This window comes from Mus caroli, chromosome 5, assembly GCF_900094665.2.
Source record: "Mus caroli chromosome 5, CAROLI_EIJ_v1.1, whole genome shotgun sequence".
Lineage (NCBI taxonomy): Eukaryota > Metazoa > Chordata > Mammalia > Rodentia > Muridae > Mus > Mus caroli.
Window position 1 is genome coordinate 131,685,524 of NC_034574.1, and position 23,056 is coordinate 131,708,579.

The following is a 23,056-nucleotide window of genomic DNA, read 5'->3' on the forward strand; positions in this document are numbered from 1 at the left end:
AAGCAGGAAAATGGGGAGCTGAGGGACTCCCAGGAGAGTTCTGATGCTCTCAGCCCACACACACAGGTGGGGCTTGGGGAGAGGCAAACAACCACAGAAAGGCCCAATAGGGCCACATGTAACAATGTAACCAAGTCGGCCATTAACTCACCCAAGCAGCCCAGCTCACTGGGATGTGCCTATGGAAAGGGGTGGGGCAGATCCCAGGGCCCTTGTCTTGTGGGATTGAATTGATGCCACTAAACAGGCCCACGGGCCAGTTCCCATGTGTCAGGGCTGCCAGGCCTCATAATATGTAGAATTTCCCATGAGCACCAGGCTTTTGGCTCTCCTGATTTAAGGGACCAAGAGGCTTCCTGTAGATCAGCTTGGAGGGTAAAGGCCTCAGAAACCATGCCATTCACCTGGACAGTGCCAAACTCCAGCTCAGGAAGGGTGAGGGGCTACAGCCTCACTTTCCAGGAGAGAGCACAGCCAGTGGGCAACAGGGACCTCTGATGGCCACTGTGCCACAAGCTGCCCATGTTGATACATCCAGCTCACGGCTGCCTGACACTCCTTGGCACTCACTGGGTGTTCAGGACCATCCGCTCTGGTCCAGTCCCATTCCATGCAGGAGCCCAGGGTAGACAGTCAGTCTGTCACTCTGGCAGCCCCCACTCTCTGATCCCCAAGTTTTCATACCCTCAAATCAACCATGTGATGGAGCGACTCCAGGAAGCAACCAGACAAACAGAACCACGGGATGCATCCAGTGTGCATGAAGTTTTGTTGATTTTTTTTTTCTCCTTTTAGTTCAAAATAAAATATATATAATATATATAGCAGGCTCTCAGGTATATAAACTGATAATATTAAAAATACAAAGTTCACTTTTACAGAACCAAAACAAAACAAGGAAACCACACACACACAATTCTGATTAACAGTGAAACCCAACAGCTTACTATAAAATAATCTCTGTCATGTCTCCATGCTGCCATAGAAGCCATTTAGCAATGGGGAGGGGGAGGGAGTCCCCAGGGGGCCCCACCCTGAATGATTCCCAGAGTCCCCTCATCTTTAAGCTAGAAGAAATGTTAAAGGGGCAGAGGAACACAGGAAGGCAGAGGCGCATCAGAAATAATGGATAGGTAGGTATATCATGTTTATTTTAATACACCTCATTAGTTTGGCTAGGAAAAAAATAACCGTCTCGCTGTCCCAACTTACAGCAGCCTCGTGCGTGTTATCGACGAAAATGTCATCCAAGAGATTTAAAAAAAAAAAAAAAGCTAGGCAGAGAATAAAAAGGAGAAGCGTACTCACTTCATGGTGTAAAAAAAAGAGAGAAGGAAAGGAAAAAGAAAATAAAGAGATTCCATGTAAGGCCATCAGGAAGATCCTAGGCAGACTCAAGCGAGGTGGTGGCTTCCAGGCTGTGGGCATCTCCCACCTGTTCAGTTCCCATGGAGCTGGCAGGCAGCATCCCAGGCGGGCTCCAGGCGTCCTTGGCGAAAAGCACCTGTGCCCACGGGCAGAATCCAGGGTGGTGGCCAACATCAGCCACCTCTCGAGGGTCAGTCCTGCAGGGCGGCCCTTCCGTCGCCCACTTCAGTCTTTTTGTTTCTTCTGGTGGGGTTTTTTTGTTGTTGGGTGTGGTTTGGTTTGTTTTTTTGTTTTTTTTTTTTTTAATTTTTTTTTTTTGTTTTTTTTTTTTTTTTCTTTTTTGTGGTTTTGTTTTCGCTCTCTGTGACAAGGAAGCTTTCTCACTGTCTCTCTGAGTGCTACAGTACTTGCTTTGATGTCACACTGAACAAACGGACACTGTCTCTTTGTCCTCGGACACAGTTTTTCACGGAGGAGAACAAAGACCGCACGCACATTGGCAATGAAGCACCATACATAGTATGTTCAGGAATGTCACACGCCACGCACATCCGTGTCCCGGGAGAGGGCAGCCGGCTCATCTCACCTCACATCTGTGGGAAGGCAGGAAGAGTTAAGGCTATGACCACAGATAGAAAACAGCAGGGCCACTTAGCCCCAACTTGTTGATATACATAATTAAAAAAAAAATCAAAATTTCCACAGTTTAATCAAATCTTCCCAATTTAAGAATTGGTACTAGACTGGCTGCATTTCATAGAAGAACCCATGCTCCCAATGCATAGATGGAGAAACTGAGGCATAGAAAGTTCTTTTTGTCCTTCCCCCTATGTTTCTTTCTTCCAGCCTAAGGCCTGTACCTTGTTGGAGGTTGGCAGTTTGGGCCATGAAGTATCAGAGAGAACAGATGCCACCAGCCACCCTGCATGTGGGTCTCTGTGACTAATCAGAGCAATGATTTTGTGTGGCTGTTCTGGTGCTGGTGATCAAACACTAGCACAAAACAAAGCTACACCTCCCAGTTCCATAATGAACCAACGATGCCAGGTTGCCAGCTGGACACAGGCAGTCACAGAAACACCTGCCTCTCCCTTGAAGGGGTCCCTGTCAGCAGCAGCCCCGTCAGAGCCACATGAAGCAACCCCAAGGACCTGCCCAAGGAGACAAATGCCCAAGACAGGCATCCCCAGGCACCCTCGTGTGGGAGCCAGGGTTCTCAGACACCCTATCTCTGAGGACTCTCCTGCCCAGAATAACTGTTTGTCTTGGATGCCCCTAAGTCGCATGTGCCAGGAGGAAGGGCTCAGCCAGACAGGCTCCAGCCCTCTGAGCCAGACAAGCTGACACTTAGGACAGGTCTGGGAAATGACACGCCCCACCTACATTCCCTACACTTCCGGGGAAAAGCAGCCATCACAGGGTGGGTTTGCAACAAGCATTCCTAAGAGGCTCTACAGCCCTTCTTTACCTGCTTGACTCTTCCACCCCTGGAGCAGCCTCCGTGGGTCCTGGCGGTAATTTTAAGGACAGAACCCACAGTACAAAAGACCACCCCATCTGGTCTTACACAGATTAACCTCTTCCTCCTTTCCTGAGGCCACTGCTGGTTACAAAAGCTGACTGACTGCCCTGGCCACTTAACTCTTCAGATCCACCAGCCTCCTCCTCCTTAAACGTATCAGCGCAGTGGGCAGTCTCTGCCCAGATAACTCCAGCAGAGCCACCAGAAGCCCCCACCCTTCCCGCCATGGGGCACTCGAGTGCCTGATCAACGACCAAGAGAAGGGCAAAGCTATAGCTGCAAGGAGACCCGGCCGAGCAGTCCCAGAAGCACACAGAACCTTGAGCCAATCAGGGCCCACGGAAGCGGGATTCGCTTGTCTGATTGTGTCCCAGCCCTGTGCGAGGGAGTCCCCAGCTCACCCGGGCGGGCAGGGCCTACCTGGTCGGCCGCCTTAGGTGGGTTTTAACCTTTTCCTTTTCCGCTTTTTACCTGATTCCCTACGCCTTCCTGTCAAGGAAAGGGCAGGGGAGGTGAGTGGCCTCCGGAGGGCCTGGGGTGGGAAGCCACAGTAATAAATACTGAAGGTGTTTATCTTTCAGAGAGAAAGCCTGATCCACCCTGGTGCATAGACACTTCCGGGTCTATCTCTGCACCTGGGCTGCCTGAATGTTGGCATATACAGGTGTGCTGGGCAGGATTGAAGGGCAAGACCCTGGGCAGCAGGGTACAGCCCGAATCCAGTGTCTACTGTTCCACCTGGAGGCACTGTTCCACCTGCAGGCAGTTTCCCTGACTGTCACTCTGCAAGCTAGTGTGGACAGCTGGCAAATCCAGGCCTGCTGACTCGACTCAAGCAACTTTTCCCATGGCTGTGATGGGCTTGGCTGGGTCGGATGTGACAGATCCCTCATCCCATATCCCTCAGGACCCACACACAGCAAATCAGACAGTGTTGGCCACTCACCCGTCTCCTCCTCCCGATGGTCTGGGTTCAGGTTGGAGGTCGCACATGCACACTCCAGGTGTTCCTCTAACCTCACCTGGACCTCTTTCAATTTTGGCTTCTTCCTGACATACTCCACTTTGGCCACCTGCCGAGGAAACAAGAGCCAGCGTCAACACCATGTGCCCAAGGGAGACTTGCTTAGGGCACCCCACACCAGGACTCAGATACCTAACTCTCCTCAAGGCATCTTCCCTTGAGCTCAGGTCTGCTTTCATTCGAAATAAACCCCAATGATGCTAGGCCTACAGCTGCCGTCCCAGCAGCCAGAAGCTCAAGGTCAGCCTGGACGACACAGCAAGGGATGTGGCTCAGCTACCAGAGCACTTCTCCTCAGCAGCCACAAAGCCCTGAGTTCCATCCCCAGCATCATATAAACTGAATGAACGTGGCGGCAGAAGCCTGTAATCCCAGGACTCAGGATGTGGAGGCAAGAGGACTAGGAACTTAAGACACGTAATTGCCCAAAAGATCTGAAGGGCGTCAGCCAAGAAAGGGTGAGCTGGACATTGGATGGCGGAACATAGTACTACTCCTGTTGTTAGTAAGAACCCAGAGTCTCGGCTAGAAACAGCAGTGTGGCTACAAAGCTTGCTGACAGAGGGAACCCTCCCAACTTGTGGTCTCTGAGAGACACGCCAACCCAGCAACACACCTCCAGGTGGTACAGAAAGTTTCTACCGGATTCTAGAACCCCAGGCAAAGGCTCCCATCGTCCTGGCCAGATGCGGAACACTACAGCCTCATCCTCGCAACACTCGGGTTGTGAGTGTGCCAACTCCACCCCCACAGACTGTGAGTCGTGCACACAGCTCCCAACAGAGGAATGCAACTCCACACACTCCCCCCCCCCCCATCCAGTAGTTCCTTAACCCACTCCAGCCCCCACCAACTGCTGCACCAGGAGGCAGCTTGGAGCCATATACCCTGCTCCCTTCCAGCATGACGTTGCATTAGGGAATCCTCTAGGTCACCTCCCTCAGAGTCCAGACACCAGTACTCATTTAACCCTCCTGGCCAGCCAGTGAGGAGGCAGGATTGTCACCTCCACGGATAGAAAAGAAAAATCAGGCACAACAAGCCCTCTCCTGAGGTGACCCAGAGAGTGTGGCTGGCGGCGTGTTCCAACCTCAATGCCACCTGGAACAAGTGTCAGAGAACAGCCACCCTCCCGGCACTGCAGAACTGCATACAACCAGTGCCAAATCTGTGTCCGACTCCCAGAGCAGCCCTAAGGGTCTCTACCTCACATCCCACCATACACTAGGGAAACTGAGGCTACAGCAGTACTGAACCCACCCCAGGTGGCTTAGAGCACCTAGCAGTGGCAGCCTTGTGAAGTTCAATGCTGAAAACAGTGCGTGGCCCACCCAGAGTGACCGGGGGAGCTTGGGCAGGAGAACACTCCCCAGTGTTCTCCCAAGGGTATTAAAGCTCAGGCGCCAAGAGGACCCTTGGAAGCTATGGTCAGCCATGCACCAGAGTACCAGGCCAGGCAGCTTTCAGAGTCCTGGGGACCAGACTCAGCCAGACTCTGCTGTGGCTACCGACTTGGCTACATTAATGGTTAACATGGGTGCAAAGGGTGCCGGGTGCCTGGAGGGCGTGGGAAGTAGAATGGGTGCCCCAGGTGTGAACAGAGTCTGCCAAGTATGAGCTCAGCATGGAGGGCGTGGGGCCAGGGGTCAGGGGTCAGGGGCCAGCCCAGGTTTCACTACGTCAGAAAGCGGGAGGGACAGCAACTTGGGGCTGTGAAAGCCAAGGAGGGTCTTCCCCTGAGATCTGTAGGCATGTGGCAGGCTTCTGCCCAGGGGTCTTGCTCAGAATGTTTTGGTGGAGTGCTGGGCCAACCTGAGCATTTGGGTCGGGCTATGCTCTCCAGATACCTCCAACCTGACCTGTGAAATAGGGACAGTGGTCACACCCACCCAGGTAGCTCATGAAAGAACAAAGTTATCTCTACAGAGGCAGCCAGAGGTCAAGTGGGTATGGTGGGGTAGGCTGAGGCAGGAGGATTTGTCTCAAGTCCAGCCTTGTCTACAATATGAGTTCCATGCCAGTCCCCGGCTATAAGACCATGTACCCCAAAACAAACAAAAGACACAACAGTAAAAAAAAAAAAAAAAAAAAAAAAAAAAAAAATCACCTAGAAATGGGACATAGCCACCCTACAGGAGGAGCTAGCTTCAACAAAAATCAATATTCACGCAAGGTTCCTTACTAAAATTAGCCCCCAAACTCTGTTCAGGAAGTCACCATGTCCCCAGAAGCAATGCAACCCCCGGTCCCTAAGCTCAGAGTCTCACAGTCCACCCCAGGGAACAGAAGGACAACCCCTGTCTCTCCCCTTCAAGAGCCCTAGGGTAGGTCAGGGAGGAAGAACTTCTCCCAAAAGAAAAACATCAGCCAGTCCCAAGAGGAGCTGGAGGCAGAGATGCCACAGTCGCCAACCTCCAAAGATGTCTATTGTCTTTGGTGATCCAGCAAACTCCTAGACTGCCTAGATTTAAAAAAAAAAAAAAAAGAGGCCTGAAAGAGACCACGGCCACAGACACCAGTGGTGGGTGCTGTCCTCTTCCACCACAGCCTCTGTGGTGGGAACCAGGTAGCCTCATGCGGCCCTGAGCACAGGCTGTCAGAAGGGGATTTGGTTTGGTTTTAACTACAGCCCTCCAGCCTGATCCAAACCCTGACTGCAGGGCAAGTACAACCTTCTCCACTGAGCCTAGGGGTCCCCTGCATGAAGAGCAACTGATGAGCCGCTCCAGCTGGGGAGGCCCATTCTTCCAGACAGGCCCATGGTTATCAGACAGAAACAAACAGCGGTTTATAGTAGCACCTGCCTCGGGAATGCAAGGATTCCAGCCGCTCTGCCACCTCTGTCTGGCCAGGAAATGGCTACAACCACCCCCACCCCCACCCCCCGGGTGCACACACACACACAAAGAACATGTTATGAATACTACATTTTCCCACTTGTGCCCCATGCATTCCAGAGCTCCCTCAAGTTCAACCCAGAGTATCACCTGGCCAGGCCATTATCCAATCACTCCCCTGCACGGAGGGGGTGTGGGGGGACTTGTCTTTCTACTCCAAGCCTCAGGACAGTGGTGTCTATGATAAAAGCCAGCGCTGATTGAGCTGAGCACAGGGCACAGTCCCTCCTGCACGTCAGCTGCATGGACCCGACTGGAGCCTATTCTACTAGATGAGGAACCAGGTGCTGGCAAGTGGACAGCTTGCCCAGGCCCCTCACTCCTCTGCTTTCTATTCAGCCAGACATAAAAGGAATGAGCCCCCAAGGCCTCACAGCACAGAGACCTGGGACCTTCCCACAAGAATCCTTTAACTTGACCAAGAGAACATTAGGTTCTGGCTCCCAAAGTGCCCCACGGACATCCAGTGACGGGAGAAGCTGGGCTGGGACTTAAAGGCTGGGGCATCCCTGTCCCACCTGGCTGAGGGCTCACAGCTTGATAAGCATCAAGCACATCTCAGGTGTTTTCTGTCATGCTGCCCCAGCCTCCTTGGATCTCAAGCCTTTCACTGGAGGGACTGAGAGACTTGCTCCTTCAAGACTAAAGCCTGCCTGGCCACCTTCTCTGAAATCTTTGCACAAGCCAAATGATGGAGCCCAGCTGGGACTTTCCTTAGAGCATAGCTTCAGACCCTACTCAAGTTGGGGGCACCTTCAGAAACCTGGAGCCTAACCCAACAGAGCCCCTACGTCCTGCATGTTGGAAACTGAGTAATCAACCTCCTTATCCAGCTCAGCAGTCAGGTCAAATGATGGCTCGGAGCTGACCTGACCCCTTAGCAGTCCCATGGAATGTAGACAGGAGAAGCCTCACCTCTGTCCAAGCTAAACACTCCATGGGCTCAGCTACGCTGCGAGGTGCAGGCAGGCCCACAGGGCGTCCTTCTCCTATCTCCACAGCAGGGTATGGAGAACACTGCTAGCACTTGGGGTCAGGTGCTACATGCTGAGCAGAGTGGGAAGGGCACAGGAGGCCAAACAGGGTAAGGTCCTGGGCTGCTCAGGTATCATCCCAACCAACAACTGAGAAGCTGAAGCACGAGTTCAAGGTCTCCCTAGGCTACAGAGTGAGTTCAAAAATCACCTCAGTGATTTAATTGAGCCCTGTCTCACAATAAAAACCATGGAGGGCTGGGTGCCTGGCTTAGTAGTATATATAGCATCTGCCTAGAATCTCCAAATGAGGGGCTGGGGGCGTGGCTCAGTGGTAAAGGCCCTGCCTAGAATCTCCCAGGGAGGGGCTGGGGGCGTGGCTTAGTGGTAGAGCCCCTGCCTAGAATCCCCCACTGAGGGACTGGGCTATGGCTCAATGGTAAGTTTGCTTGTAATGAGAAATTCTGGGCTTAACCTATAACACTACAAGGAAGGAAACACACACACACACACACACACAACATAGATATGGCTGTTGTGAACCTCATCATCAGCCCCACCCCTGCTGACCAGAGTCTGGGACTTTTGGGTCCATCTCCCTCCATCCAGGTCAACACCAGCCTCCACCCCAAATGCTGCAGGCCTGGCATCCACAATGGGGCTCCTGTTCCACTGACCTTCTGTCCCTTCGGCCAGAGCCTGCAGTGTCTGGGGCCGGATGTCCCCTCCTAGCTCTGGGAGGGTGGCAATGGTGGTGCATATGGGTGGGTACTTACAAGGGACTAGGGAGAGCCTAGCCCAACAAGATTGGTCCCTTTCAACTGATCAGGACCCTGCTGAGTCCCATATAACACAGGGAAGAAACAATCAATACAGTAGGTAGCAGTGTCAATGGGAATGGACAGTAGCCCCTGTGCCAGGGCCCGGAGTCTCTGAAAACCTCCAAGTCAAAAGCCCCATACACAATTGGTCATAGTACCTATCCCTTTGACTGTTTCCAGCATGAAGAGACCATTCCTACACTCAAATTGCAATAGCTCACGCTTATAACCCCACCAAGCAGGAGGCTGAGAAAGGATTATCTCAACTTGAACACCAGCCTGGGCTAGAGAGTTCTAAGCCAGCCTGGACTACACAAATCCATGGCAGGCAGGGAAGGAACAAAGCCAGACAGGTTGAGAAAAAGAAAGGCCTACTCTAGATCAAAGCTATCACCTGTACCCGAAAGAACAAGATGGCAGGTTTCCAGAGACTCCTCCATATGCCATCAATGGGAACCCTGAGGCCCAGGAAAGGGCTGAGTCTGGTCCAGGTGACAAAGGCTGCCAGGGTGCTTGAATCACCCCTGGTAGCTTGTCCCTGCTGCTAGCCAACATCCTGTCCAACCTCTGAGGGTGGACAGCAAGCCTAGCGAGCACCCAGACAAGTCCATGGAGCCCTGGGAAAAGCCCATGGCTTTTGATGGAGCATCCAGTCCCGAAGAGGCTTGCAAAAAAAGACTTGTGCGGTTTATGCAGTCAACTCTCCCTGGAACTCTCTAGAGACCAAACGCCAGGCATCAAGGTCATTTCCATCTACAGAGGCCTGGGTGGTGGGTCACAACCAGCTCCTGAATGTAGGTCCTTACCAAGAAAGGTGTTCTCCTGGCACCCTTCTGCTGGGGCCAAGAGTCATGGCAGGATTGGGAGTTGAGATAGATTCACTAGGATAGAAGAATGGGATCTGAAACCTTCACACATGATTCTGGGGATCCTGCACCCCCCCAAAGGTATCATGGCTACAGAAGCCTGTCTGTGTCAGGGGTAGATGTTATCCTCAGAGACATTCTAGACCCTCAGCTGTCTCGTGCCCAGACCCTACGGCTTGCACCCACTTTGCCACCCAAGGGTCACATGTTGGCAGAAGGGCTTCAATCTGTCAGAGCCACTTGTCAGACTGTAGACGGGCTTAGAACAGTGGTTCTTAACCTGCAAGGGTTGTGATCCTTGTTGGGAGGGGGTCGCATTAGAAATTCTGTATATCAGATATTTACACTATGATTCATAACAGTAACAGTTATGAAGTAACAATAAGTGGGGTGGGTGGGGGGTCCACAACAACATAAGCAACCGTATTAAAGGGTTGCAGCATTAGGAAGGTTGAGAACTCAATGGTCTGACTGACAGAATGCCAAAGGCTCCAGCCTTGGCAACAATATCACAGAAATGCACACAACAAGATAACCAGCCTTCAACCATGTTCTTAAGACTCATGCCCAGAGAGAGACTAAACCTCTGGGGCCTGGAAACCTTCCATCATCCAACAAGGAGGCCAGCAACTGAACGAACCCCTGAGAGCACAGAGGGACGTACAGGTTCAGAAGGGGACAGACTCAAATCCCACTGTCACCTATTCAGACAATGACCATTCATGAAAATTATGGGCCCAAAATCTCTCTCTCATGGTGATAAGTGGCTAGTTCCTCTGAATGTAAACATGCCCTCTTAGAGGGAGCTAGGAAGCTTTAGAAAGCTAAGGAAACTTACAAGGCTTGGGAAGCCCAGAAAGTTACAAGATTCACAAGTAACCCCTCCAACTACACACTTAAGTAGTAACTGCTGTAAGAGGGAAGACTCTGCCAGAACAGGGGAGAAAGTTCTAGAGATGCGACTCTCTCCAGTCATTCTCAGTGCGAGGGTGGGCATTACTGTCAAACATCTGTCTTTGAGTCACCCACACTCCTGCAAGCAATCGAAATAACCTCATTGGCTAGCATGCTGGATGGTGGTGGACTACTTTTTTTTGGCTGGATATCCTATCTAGGATGAAGAGACATTTGTTCACAACTCCCCAATGATACAACAAGGGACCAGAAGAACACAGAATATCCCACAGACCCTCCTAAAAAAGCCAGCCCCCTGGCCCGTACGGAGCTTCGTGCTAACAACCTTAAGCCACATGCCACCCTACTTCTCAAACCATTCCATCAACCCCAGAGTGTTTTTACGAGACTGACCACGAGAAAGGGCTGGGCTCACCTTGACACTGCGGTGGTGGACCCGTGAAGGTTGGCACTTGACGCTGCTGGTGTTACAACAGCCAGTGCAGCGCTTCACCTCCACACATGGGGGCCAGATCAGGAAGTTGGCCGATGTGGGGTCCACCTGGCTCCGAGGTATCTCGTAAATGACCGTCCTGGTCTTGCAAACTGCGGGAATGGCTTCCTCTGCAAAGGCAAAAAAACTCCAAATGAGAAAAACTAGAATGTACCTATAGCACACAAAAACATGGTCGCTGATCTCCCAACCCAGAGATGCCTACCTAGGCTGCACCTGGGCGGAACCCACCCCTGCGACAGCCCCCCAATACAAAAGGATGTTAGTTGCCTTGAATGTACAGGGCTGAAACTCACATCAAAGCTACAGACATAGTTCAAGGCCAACCTGGGCAACTTAAGGAGGTCTTGTCTCAAAGTAAATTGTGAAGACTGCTGGGAAAATGGCTCCTGGATAGAATGTCTAGAACCCGTAAGTAAGGGGCTGGGGGTGTGGCTCAGTGGTAGAGCCCCTGCCTAGAATTCCCCAGTGAGGGGCTGGGGGCGTGGCTCAGTGGTAGAGCCTCTGCCTAGAATTCCCCAGTGAGGGGCTAGGGCTCTGTAATAAAGAGTATTTGCCTAGCATGCACAAGCCTTTGGTTCCATCCCTCGTACCCTTCCTTGCTTTTGCAAGCCAAAAAAGGGGGACATCAGAGGAGCAGCACAACCCTACCTAGTCTCCACGTAGCCCAAGGCTGGAGACCTGGTTATGAAAGCCAGAAAACTATACTTATTTGTCCCCCTGAGAACAGTCAGTCTGGGGCCGTCTGCTTGGCAGGTGTGCACAGCAGATAAGAAATCCCCTCAGAGCCGGGTGTGGTGGCGCATGCCTTTAATCCCAGCACTCGGGAGGCAGAGGCAGGTGGATTTCTGAGTTCGAGGCCAGCCTGGTCTACAAAGTGAGTTCCAGGACAGCCAGGGCTATACAGAGAAACCCTGTCTCGAAAAACAAAAACAAAACAAAACAAGAAATCCCTTCAGGACCCTGGGATACACACCCTTCTCCTCCTCAGGCAGTCCTCGTTAACCCCATTTAACCCTAGACCCTGTTGTTGCTCACGATATAGTGGCTGCCTGGTAACTGTCTTTGGGACTAGCCAGTGTGGGGAGAGGAGGCTGAGGTATCAGGAAGGCCCTGGCCTATCCACTCACTGTCCCTGCTGGCCTATCAACACTGAAGGGGACCTTGACTCTAGACTCAGAGCTGGAAGGAGTGATGGGGTCAGGGAGACCGGAGCCAGCTAACCAACAGGAGTGAACCACACCTAAGAGATGCAAGAGATTTGTACACTAGCAGCTGCCAATGCACTCCAGAGAAGCTACACAGGTGTCTACAGACTCCCTGGGGGTGAGAGGGGAAAACATGAATGAACAGGGATGGGGGACCAGACTCCTCCCTGCTCTCTCAGGGACCAGCATCATCCTTCTGGACGTGAGTCCCTCCAACACAGAGGCCCCAAACACTGGGCCAGGTACACTGCTCTGGGCTCCCAGGTTTAGCCACTCCTTGTTTCTCATGACAGCCCTTGTAGAGAGTCTTTTAAGTGGGTCTCATGTAAGGGCCTTAGATTGCACTCAGTACCCCTCAGCTCAGTTGGGAGTAGGAATTCTATAGTCCTAGGGGGATGGCTGAGATCTATTCTCACCTCAGGAATGTTTTCTGCCAGTAACTAAGAATCTATATTTTTGCTGGTAACTACATCTCAGAGAGAGGGGTCTACTTGCACAGGATCACACAGCAGCCAGTGCCTGAACAGTCCATAGACAGCCCCCTTAGCTGAGCTGGGACTCACTGGCTCACAGCTGAAATCCCACCCTAGAGCCAAAGGTGAGTGAGGTAGGGTCTCTGGAAGAGGTGTCCTCCAGCTGTGGGCCCCAGCACAGTCCAGGCTGCACCCGGCTTCTGCAGCTGAAGCACGGGAGCACGCTGGAGCTCACCTCAGGAACTGAAAAGTAAGCACAGCCACGTTTTCCAACGAAGCCTCCTTGTAGACAGGCCCTGACAAGACTGGGCACTTAAGGAATTTATAATGTTCCCCTCCTGGAAACTCTTGGCCCAGGCACAAGACTGCAGAAGGGCAGGCAGGAGACACTCTAAGAGAAGAGAAAGAGGGCTGCCTCCGTGGGGAGGGCAGCAGGCCAGCAAAGCCTTTGTTTGGTGGAGGAGGGATATGTGGCTGTGCTGGGGGAGGACCGAGTTAGCAGGGAGCACTCACAGGGAGCACTCATAGCCCCAGTGGGAACCTGCCCCCTTCCAGCTGCCACACAGCACACAGCCTCCCATGCTCACCAATACTTCTCTTCCTGCGAATGGGCACAGGCCGCTTCTCGGGCACATGGTTAATGGCATGGGACCCATGGGCTCTCAGGCTTGTCTCCAAGGCATCCTCAGCCCCTGAAAGTAGAAAGAAAAATGTGGTAAAGAGTCCACACGTATGTAATCACACCCCTGGGACCTAAACAGCTGGGGCTTCTACAGCAGGTTTCAGAGCAAGAGGACAAAGGGCCCAGTCCCCAAGCCCAGACAACTGTGCTCTGCTCGCAAAGGGGGCTTACAGATGTGCCTTCAACCAACTCCCTATTGTCCTGTCAGTATGCATGTCCCCAAAGTGCAGCTCTCCTGTGAAATTCTGAGGTTCATTCAGGAAGGCATTCAGGTATCTCCCTTATGACTCTGAAGGGAACCCTTGGAGGACTGCACTGGGTCAGGAAAGTCCCAAGGCCACCCAGCTGAGCCCAGTCCTGAAGCAGTACTACCATCGCAGCTGAAGCAAAAATGGGAAGGGCGGCTGCCTCTCTCTCCTGCTGTTGTGTGTACAGCGCCTCCCTCTTGTAAAGCAGGCTTTGATGAAATGCCCTAACCTCTGAGGGGCATCGGAAGCAACGCCAGACTGGGCTGCCAGCCAACCTCCACTGTTCCTGAAATAAGCCTGCTCGGAGGGCCAGAGGCCATGAGAAACAGCAAAGGGGTGCGGCTGGTAGCTGAGAGAGGACTGAGGCTGGAGTCCCGAGTGAGCGAGCGAGTGCTGGATGACTAAGACAGTGAGGCATACAGAAAAGAGAGAGGAGAGCAGAGGCACGTGAAGGAGTGTTTACACCTTGAGGGCCACCAGGCGCTCAGCAGAGGTACAGCCACCAACTGAGGACAGAGTTGAGGTAAGCCCGGAAAACCTAGCCCCTGAGATACACTGGCCCAGAACAGAAGAAGAGGCCACTACACTGCCCCTGAGTTCTGCAATTCCCTGGGACAAGAGGACACAAAGCCCCACCACAGGCTCAGCCCCAAATACAGTCAATCTACACCTGGCTTTCCAGCCTATACCACGCAGAACTCCAAGCAAACTTCCTCCTTCTTGGGTCCCAACATTTAGTGACATCCTGCCCAAATGGACAGCTCCCCAAGCAGGGGATACAAAACCTATTAGGTACCACACCATCCACAACCAACAGGAGACATGCCAGCCTCCTCCACCCTGAGACGTCTCCTACCCACACATTTAAGATAAAAAGCAAAGGCTCGGCTAAGGTGTGAATGTCAACGATGAATCTGAGCCCAAAAAACTATTTAAAATGACTCAATGTTCCAATGGCACCGATTTTAGTTTAAGACCCAAAATAAGATCAGAACTGCTCATGCAGTAAAAATTTCCCATCAACCAACTGTTACAAAGAAGCGTCTCTTCACAAAAAAAGTGACATGGTGAGTCATGACCTAGTGATGACCATCCTGCTGTGACCAATTTAACAAGAAATGAATGGGCCATCCACTCACAGGGCCTGCAAGAGAGGGCGGTGGTACCAACTGTGGTCCTCTGATGCCTGGCTTGCCTCAACGTGTACATAGTAGGTGTCACTGACTGCAGAGACCAGGGCATTAGAGTCCAGAGAAACTGAACAAGACAAAGACAAATCAGACAAGTAGGGTGTGGTAAATCCCCTCACTCAGGAGGTGGAAGGAGGAAGATGAGGAGTTCAGAGTTCAAGGTTCAGATACAAAGTAAATTCGATGTCAGCCTGGGACACACAAGATCCAGTCTCAAAAAAAAATTAAAAACAAAACAAAACAAAAACTCAGAAATAAAGACCAAAGGAGAGCTGGGAGCCTCCAAGGCTCAATCAAGCCCAATTCCCCAATCCAACATCTCCTGACTGAACCTAATGCAGACAAATGCAGCCACAGAGACTGGCTATAGCTCCTACTCAGACAAGCCCACCTTCTGCCCCCCAGATCAAGATAGGTGGTCATGAGTCAGAGGTGGTAGCATAACAGAAGGATCTGAAGTTCAAGGCCACCCTTCTCAAGAAACCAAAGCAGGCTAGTGATGTAGTTCATCTGAGAGGGGGGTCCAGAACACACAAGCCTGGGCTCCATCCCCAATCCTGCATTACATAAGTATGGTGATGAGTATTTATAAAACTACTCCTATGGAAATAGAGACAAGAAGATGTCCTTGGCAACATAAGGGAGTTCAAGGACAGCCTGGGCTACTTGAGACCACAGCTTTAAACTAGTAAGTAAATAAACAAACAGTCACAAGCCAATAGTCAATCCACCACGGTGGCATCTTTGATGCATTCTTTGGGAGTCTAAAAATGTTATCCTGTGTGACACAGCTGAGCCCAGCATGAATTAGTAGCTAAGCCCCTCTCAGGTCAAAGTCACCTCCCTTTATCCTATCGCAGATATGTGGGTGACAATGTCTGATGACTAGAGGAAGGACAGACAGAGTTCACTAGCCCTGTCCCGACTACAATATTGTGAGTAGCCTGGGATGGGATGTGTATGTATCAGTTGCTCAATGACCCATGGCGCCTGGCCAGCGGCTCTAGAGAACAAAGCTCCCGTTACACCACACACACACACACACACACACACACACACACACACACACACAGAATTGACCTGAACTTCTGAGCTGTAGTTCACAGCAAGGCTGCATGCCAGTAATGAATCTCTGGACCCAAAAGCCACACTGGAAAGACCACTTAGAGCTCCTTGACTCTGCCATGGAATGCTCTGGGCTCAGGGACATTCTTGACAGTGTACTGGAATCTTGCCACCTCTGGAGCTGGGCCACACAGCCAAGGAGCTGCAAGGTTGGGAGGAGATGCCTTCAGGGTTTCCCCATCTGGAAAATGGGGATGCTGCCAGCTCACTAGACAAGCCATGTGCCAATCTCAAGGCTCCGCCCACCTGGATGAGGAGTTGGCTGGGACACCCCTAAGCCTTTCACTGCTCCCTGCAACCTAGATATAGAGACAGCAAGATTTCACCTGGAGAGGCCATCCTGAAGGATGGTCCCAGTGAGGACGCCTTCCAGCTGACTCTAAAACTGACTACCACAGCCTTCTGCAGCCTCCTCTGGCAGCCAGAGCCACAGGGCCCCTCACTTCAAGAAGAGACAGAATGTGAATGAGAGCCAACCAGCCAAGACTAGTTTCCAGATAGTTTCCACATCAGAGCAGGGGGATAGCCCAGCAAGGAAGACCCCACTTTGGGTTGGTGTCACAATGGGTCCTCCAGCTCTGTCTTCAAGACTAGGAAGCTAGGAGGGTAGCAGAAGTCCACACCCACACTTGGCTTCCAGAAGTTTCCAAGGGAGATTCCCAAATGTCTGATAGGTAGAATGAGGGTGAGGATGTCCTAAACACACACACACACACACACACACACACACACACACACCATTCTTTCAGAAGCAATTTGAAACCTCCAGGGGCCCTGGACAGCTTTTTCTCTTTGGACCCTCCCAAGGAGGAGGCCTCCAGCCCCCTCATTGGGCACACCGGCTTAACCTTAACAGAAGCTTGGTGCTAAAAGCATTAATGGTGGGGGGTGGGGGAGGCGTGGCTGCAGGGAACAGCATAAGAATGGTCACCGCTGCAAGTGAATGGCCCATTTCCCCCAACATATAGACAGCGGGAGGCCCAGCCCTAGGCTAAGCAAGGCAGGAAAGCAGTCCGCCTTCGGGGGACCAGCAAAAACTCTGGGAGTATTTCCCCAAGTGACCCAAGCCAAGTCCTCCACCAAGGCCTACTCAAAAAGGGATCAGATCAAACCCCCTGACCCAACTCTTGATATCCAACTGAAACCCTAGGCCTGCCATCCCTGATAAGGATCAGGCCAAGGATTTCCTGGGTCAAGAAACTACTGTTTTTTTGTGTTTTTTTTTTTTTTTGGTTTTTCGAGACAGGGTTTCTCTGTGTAGCCCTGGCTGTCCTGGAACTCACTTTGTAGACCAGGCTGGCCTCGAACTCAGAAATCCGCCTGCCTCTGCCTCCCGAGTGCTGGGATTAAAGGCGTGCGCCACCACGCCCGGCTCGGGGCCGCCTTGTTAAAAAATGCTTTTGGCATGCAACAAAAACAGTTCAGGCCTCTCCACCACCATAATTAGGTACAAATTTCCAAATGGCTAGACCATGTGATTTTACTTAATTCTCTCACCCTCTCTGAAAAGTTTTCAAGGAGGGGGAGAATCATCACTTGGAATCCTTCACTTTAGCCCTTTAGTTCCTCCTGACAAACTCACTGGGACCTTTTTTCTTTTTTTCTTTTTTAAGCTGGTAAATTTCATCCCAGTGTGTCAAAAACAAAAACAAAACAGGCTAAGTGTTCATTTTGAAAAGGTTATCACAAAAGACAGGAGGAGACCACGTCCTCCCCGCACTGAGGCTGCCTCTCCCATCCCCATCCAGCCCATTTATTTTAGCTCTTGTCATCCGAGTCTAATCCAACCCTACATTTACAAATTGTTTTCTACAGTGGCTTGGCTCTGGCCCGAGGCGGGAAGCCCCCAAAATAGCCCCAAGCGCCCGTGTTCCAGGCGCGCCTTTTTACAGGATGGTGTGGAGAAAAAACATCGGCCTCCTGCGGCCACCAATGGGACCCAGCCCCGGGCGATCAAGGCACCAGGGAGTGGAGTTTACAAAAGGCCCGGACCGACCAGCTCCTCAAGCACTCTGGGGGCCCTGGCCAGGAGAAGACTAGCCACAGTCACGCTCCCTCCGGGCCGGCTCCCGCGCTCCCTGGCCAGAAGCAGCCGTTGACCCGCACACCTGGCAGGGTCTTTCGGCATACTCTAAAACTGAACTTTCAGAGACACACCCGCTGCGTTTCCCTTAAAACAACCCCTGGGTGAGCGAAGCAACCCTCCGCTGCCGCTGGGAGAGAAAGTGGCAACTACAAGAGAAACGCCTGACTCATACGCCTGGGCGTTTATGGCCGGCGAGTGGAGTCTGACCTTTCGGTGCGCTCCTGCGCAGCGCCCGGCCTGGCCGAGCGCGCAGGGTACGGTTCCTCGCGCAGCCGGCCCGCCCCGCCGCCCGCGCCCTCCTCGCAGCCAGGGCAGGGCAGGGGCGCGATTTACCTACGGAGTCTATCTCCAAGAGTCGCTGGAGGTCCCGGATGCTGTGGATCTGACTTCGAGCCAGCCGCTCGATCAACTCCCGGGGTATCTCGGCTTCCTGCAAGCAGACCACACCGTCAGGACGCGCCCAGGGGTTCCAGCCCGGCCCCAGGGGCCACGCAGCCCAGCCGGACCCTCGTTAGGCCCTAGAGCCAGAGGATCGGGTGGGGCTAGATGGGACCCCCCCTAAATCCTCCACACTGTTCCTATCTGTCTGACCTTGGTAAAAATACCCCAACAATGCCATGACATGTTCAGACAAAAATCACCCGCGCTCTGGCCTCCCCAGGGTGTCTGGGGGCAGCCAGGGGCCCGAAGAGTTTCTGGTTTAATAGCTAAATCCACATGTAGAAACAGAGAGGGTCGAAATGCGTCACGCATCCACGACTGGAGTCACAGCAGCCTCAACACTTTAATCTAGCCGGAGGGTTCAATTTCACTCCGGGAATCCTGAGCTGAGCCCGCAGGGGAGAGGGTCTTCCCTCTCCCCCACCCCACCCCCTACAAGCACGCGCGCCGGGTCGCCCCACCCGGCTCAGGCCCAGTCACGGCCCTAGCGCCGACTAGGACGCCCAAATCCATCGGGGCTTAGAGAGGCTGCAGGGAATGCAAGGGGTTAAATATCCACCTCGCGCCTCTCCGGTCCCTGCCCAGACCACCCCCACCGTTCAGCCTCCCCCACTCTCCGTCCCGGTTTTTAAAAGGGAGTCAGGGTCGCTGGAGGACTCAACCACGAAGTTCCCACGACAGGGGCTGTGGAAAGTCATTCATCACGGCAAAGCTCCCGGGGAATGGGGGGGAGGGTGGCGGTGGGAGGGCGCGGGCGCCTGGCCCGGCCCCAGCTGCCTCGTTCAGCCACCTGTAAGCAGGCCTGGGCGGGCGGAGACTGCTCCAGCCCTGCGTCGGACTGGGTTTGGGGACCGAGAACTGGGGACTGCGGCTGGGCGCTGCCCACCCTTCCCAGTCCCGGGCTACGGCCGCACCCTCCTCTACCTGCTTACTGCCCGCCCTAGTCCCCTCCCAGAGCACGGTCAGTTTACACACACCCCCTTTCCCGCTTCCCGCACCCCGTTACTGCATTGTCCGCTGCGTTTGGGCTGCCCCTTCTGGAAAGGCACCCACAGCCCCCCGAAGTTTCTACCCACGGGTTCACCTCGCGGCTCCCCCGTCCCCCTCCAAGGCGGAGCGACGCAACGCGCTGGAAACTCACCAGACACACTTGGGCATGGCAGAAAATAGAACCCAGTTGGGATTTAAAAAAAAAAAAAAATTACACCACCCTGACAAAACCAAAATGCTCTTTGCAGAGCTTGAAACAGGTAGCCGAGAGGGGCGTGCGCCGAGGGAGCCGAGAGGGGACAGAGGCGCGGGGGTGGCACCCACCTCGGCCAGGGCATGGGCGAGGTATCCGCAGCCGAGGAGCAGCAGGCAAGCCCAGGTCCTCATCGCGTCCCGAGGCGCTGGAAGCTCGGCAGGGAGGCGAGGCCGCGGGGCGGGCGCTCCAGCCGGGCTCCTGTGGCGGCGAAATTCAGTACCATCCCTCAGGGAGCGCGGCCCGGAGGAGGGTGGCGCGGAGAGCAGGGAGCCTGCGGAGCGCGCTCGGCGCGAGCAGCGAGTGCAAAGCCAGCGAGGAGGAGGAGGAGGAACAGAGTCGCTCCGGGAGCCTCCTGGGCCGCCGGGTAGGGGGTGGGGACGGAAGGGGCGGAGGGCGGGGGCTGGGCTTCTTCCTTGGTGCGTTCCCCGTGCTGGCCGCCGCCGCGCTCGCTCCCCGTCGCTGGCTTTAGGAGCGACCCGGCCGGTAAATCCGCATATTTGCTGCCGTCAGCCCCGGGAGGGGACCGCGGAGCGTGGCTGCAGCTCCCGCCGCACCACCGATCACCTGTCTGGACGCTCGGCCCGGTACCAGCTACCGCCTCGCCTCTCCCTGAGGGCTCCGGGCAGTCCCGAGAGCCTGTCCCCGGGCCTTCCTCTCGCCGCTGCCGCCCCGGGCCGGGCACGGCGCGGCCCAGCACGGCGCGGCCCGGCGGCCTGCGTGCGCCCCTCCGCGGCGCGCCCTCGGCTACGGCGCGGCGCTCCGCCCTCCGCCCGCCGGGGCCGGGCAGCTCCCGCGGCCGCGCCGCCTGGCAGCAGCCTACCCGCCCGGGGCCTCGCTACGCCGCCCGCGCGGGCCGGAGGGCGGGCGGAGGGCCGAGCTGGCGCCGCTGCCGCCGCCGCAGCAGCCGCGGGAAGACCAGAGGAGGAGGTGGAGAAGAAGGCGCAGGCAGGCCGGGCTCCCGGAGTTGAGCGGGCTCCGCAGGACGCGCGTGTGGAGCCGGCCGGCGACAGGGAGGGGGTTATAGCGCCGCCACCGCGCCCCTCCCCCTCCCCCGCCCCCCGCCTCCCCCGGATTCCGGGCCCGGGACCCGCACCTCGGAAGCGCTCAGGGGTCTCGCGGGCCAGATCGGGCCCGGCCGCCACCGCCACTGCAGTGGCCACACACGCGCTCACGCAGGCAGCTACATCCATCCAAGCTCGGCGCCCGCGGCTCGGAGCCCACAGGCGCCGGGGCTCCCGGAGCGCCCCTCCCTCGAGCTTGCCCACCCTTCAGTGCCAGCTGCAATCCTGCGGCACCGGGCGGGGAGGGGAGGAGGCCGCTGCAGAAGCACGGCCGTCTCCGGCTCGCCTCTCTCTCGGGCCCCAGCGGCAGTAAAGGGCAGCGCCCAGAGCTGCTGCGCCAAAAAGGGCATGAGAGTCGGCTTGGCCCCCGCCCGGCGCTCGGGCCGCTTCCCACTGTAAGGATCCAGTGCTCCAGCCTTCCCCTCTCCATAAAAGGAGGGGGAGTGAGTCTTTGCGGAGAGGCGGGGCGGGTTTAGGGGCGCGTCTAGGGCACTCACCTGACGGCTGCCACGCGCCCGCGCCCCAGAGCCAAAGCCTGGGACACCTGATTGAGGAACTTGCACTCTTGTGTGGAGGTGGAAGCGAGGCTAGGGTCGGGGAGGAGGCTGCCTCCTGCCTCATCGCCACCTTGACACCCGGCACCCTCCAGATCCTTAGCCCCTGGCCGAAGGCCCAGCCGCACCCTGAATGGGGAGCTGGAGGGATAGAAGGAAAGATAGAAAAGAAGCGGCGGGTGAGGAACTCCTGGGTTCTACCTTGGGATCCAAGGCAGCGCAGAGCGCCACCTCCGGCCAAGGCACAGTACAGACGGGTGGCGGGGAAGGCACATGCGGACAGAAGTCTGATCAGGGCTGGACGGTTCTCCCATTGAGAGAGATGGATTCCTGGTGGGATGTGACCCGACGGCAAGGCCAGTCCTGTCAGCTCCTTGACAAGCACTCGGGTTAGAGGATTGTGGACCTTTCAAATCCCAAAGTTAGACAGAGCCTAGGGCTCTGGAGACTATGGAGGGCTCCAAGGGTAGGGGTGCAACTGGATACCGCCTGTCCAGTTCACTCCCTTTCATGTGAATTAACCCGTGCACCCAGCCCGGGCCCAATCCCCCACCAATCTCCTTTGTCCCCAGACAAAGGCGCAGCCGGGCAGGAGCCTTTCATCCCCAGCTTCCCGGGTTCCTGCATTTCAAAGGCTGAGCTGGAAGGGCCCAACGCAGGCGGCTCACCTAGCTCCAAATACCTGTGGGCGTGGGGGGAGGGGGTAGCTGAGGATCTTTGGAGCCCAAATCTACAGACTTCCTTAGGCCTGTAGGCCCCATCACCACGCCCCAGCCCTAACACCTCGGGATGCTCAGGAGATAAGAGGACACCATCTCTTGGCCTAAAGAGGGAGTCTGGAAAACGTTGAGAAGCGCCCCACCTCGAGGTCTTCGAAAGCCCAGGCCTTGTCCGTACTGGTGAAACTTTATGCTGCTCTGAAGAGGGTGACGCACTGGATGACTTCTGGCGGCGACTGCCAGCACCACGCTAGACCCGAGTCTGAGTTCCTCACCGTTTTATCCCGATTGTTCTGCGCGGCCTGTCCTGCCAAGCCCTCTGCCTTCTCACAGGCAGAGAGCACCAAAGGACACCTTTTTGCGGTTCGACGACCCGGTGTGACGGTGGATGTGAGAATCCAGGAAGAAGATCGGGTTGCATTGCTGGGATGCCGCGCCTGTCCGGCCACCACCTCCGCATGGAGGCTGCGGGTTCCTGGGGACCCCACCTAGTTCGGTGCTTCTCTCTGCCCTTACTCTCTTGGCGCAGCAGGGACGCCCAGCTGGAAATCAAAGCCGGGCGGGAGGGATTCTGAAGATGCTAGGGGACATCAGGGACCAGAATGAGGCTAGGCCTGGATTCATCGCCCGGGACGCGGGAGCCACGGGGAGCTGGGCGCAGGCACTGCTCTAATCGCCGACCGCTATTAAAAATAAAACCGCGACCCGTCGTCATAGCGACCGCAACAACAGCGGCCGCGCGAGGGTGGTAAGAGCTTGTGCAGCCCGGCGCCAGCCGCCTGAGGGGACTGGGGCACGGGCCCTTAAGCTTACAAGGTACTCTGGTGTGAGACAACGACCCCTACCCCCACCCCACAGCCACCTCCCGCCCCCCGCTGTTCCTCCTGGTTCTCGCTAGACTCCTGGTCTCTGAAAACTGGAACTGGCTAAGTCATGAGGTCAAGAGCCTAAAGGACCCGCAGGGCTCAAACTACCCCCCACCCCCACCCTATGCCTTGGCTTCCCTTGGGACCCGTGACAGTCCTCATTTTAGCCTCTGGAGAAGGGGTTGAGTGAGGGGGTGAGGTTCAGGTGTCAGGCCTCCAAAGAACACCAAGAGACCAAGCCGAGCTGGAGGGGTTGCATGCGCTCGAGGCCACCGCA

At 55.0% G+C, this 23,056-nt stretch overlaps 1 protein-coding gene across 2 annotated transcripts; it reads right to left on the reverse strand.

The window, feature by feature from the left end:
- Positions 1-1,130: 1,130 nt before the first annotated feature.
- On the reverse strand, positions 1,131-21,018 carry Pdgfa (platelet derived growth factor subunit A). Of its 2 annotated transcripts, XM_021163018.2 has the most exons (8): positions 20,673-21,018; positions 19,648-19,777; positions 18,226-18,322; positions 13,149-13,253; positions 10,803-10,990; positions 3,837-3,963; positions 3,311-3,379; positions 1,131-1,961 (listed from the first exon to the last, which is right to left on the reverse strand). In XM_021163018.2, the coding sequence occupies exons 2-7, from the start codon at positions 19,708-19,710 to the stop codon at positions 3,324-3,326; spliced, it is 636 nt and encodes a 211-aa protein (XP_021018677.1). In that variant the 5' UTR covers positions 19,711-19,777; positions 20,673-21,018; the 3' UTR covers positions 1,131-1,961; positions 3,311-3,323. The 2 variants fall into 2 exon arrangements, with proteins under 2 accessions (XP_021018677.1, XP_021018678.1); XM_021163019.2 differs by lacking the exons at positions 3,311-3,379; positions 20,673-21,018 and having other exon boundaries at positions 19,648-20,284.
- Between the last annotated feature and the right edge of the window lie 2,038 nt (positions 21,019-23,056).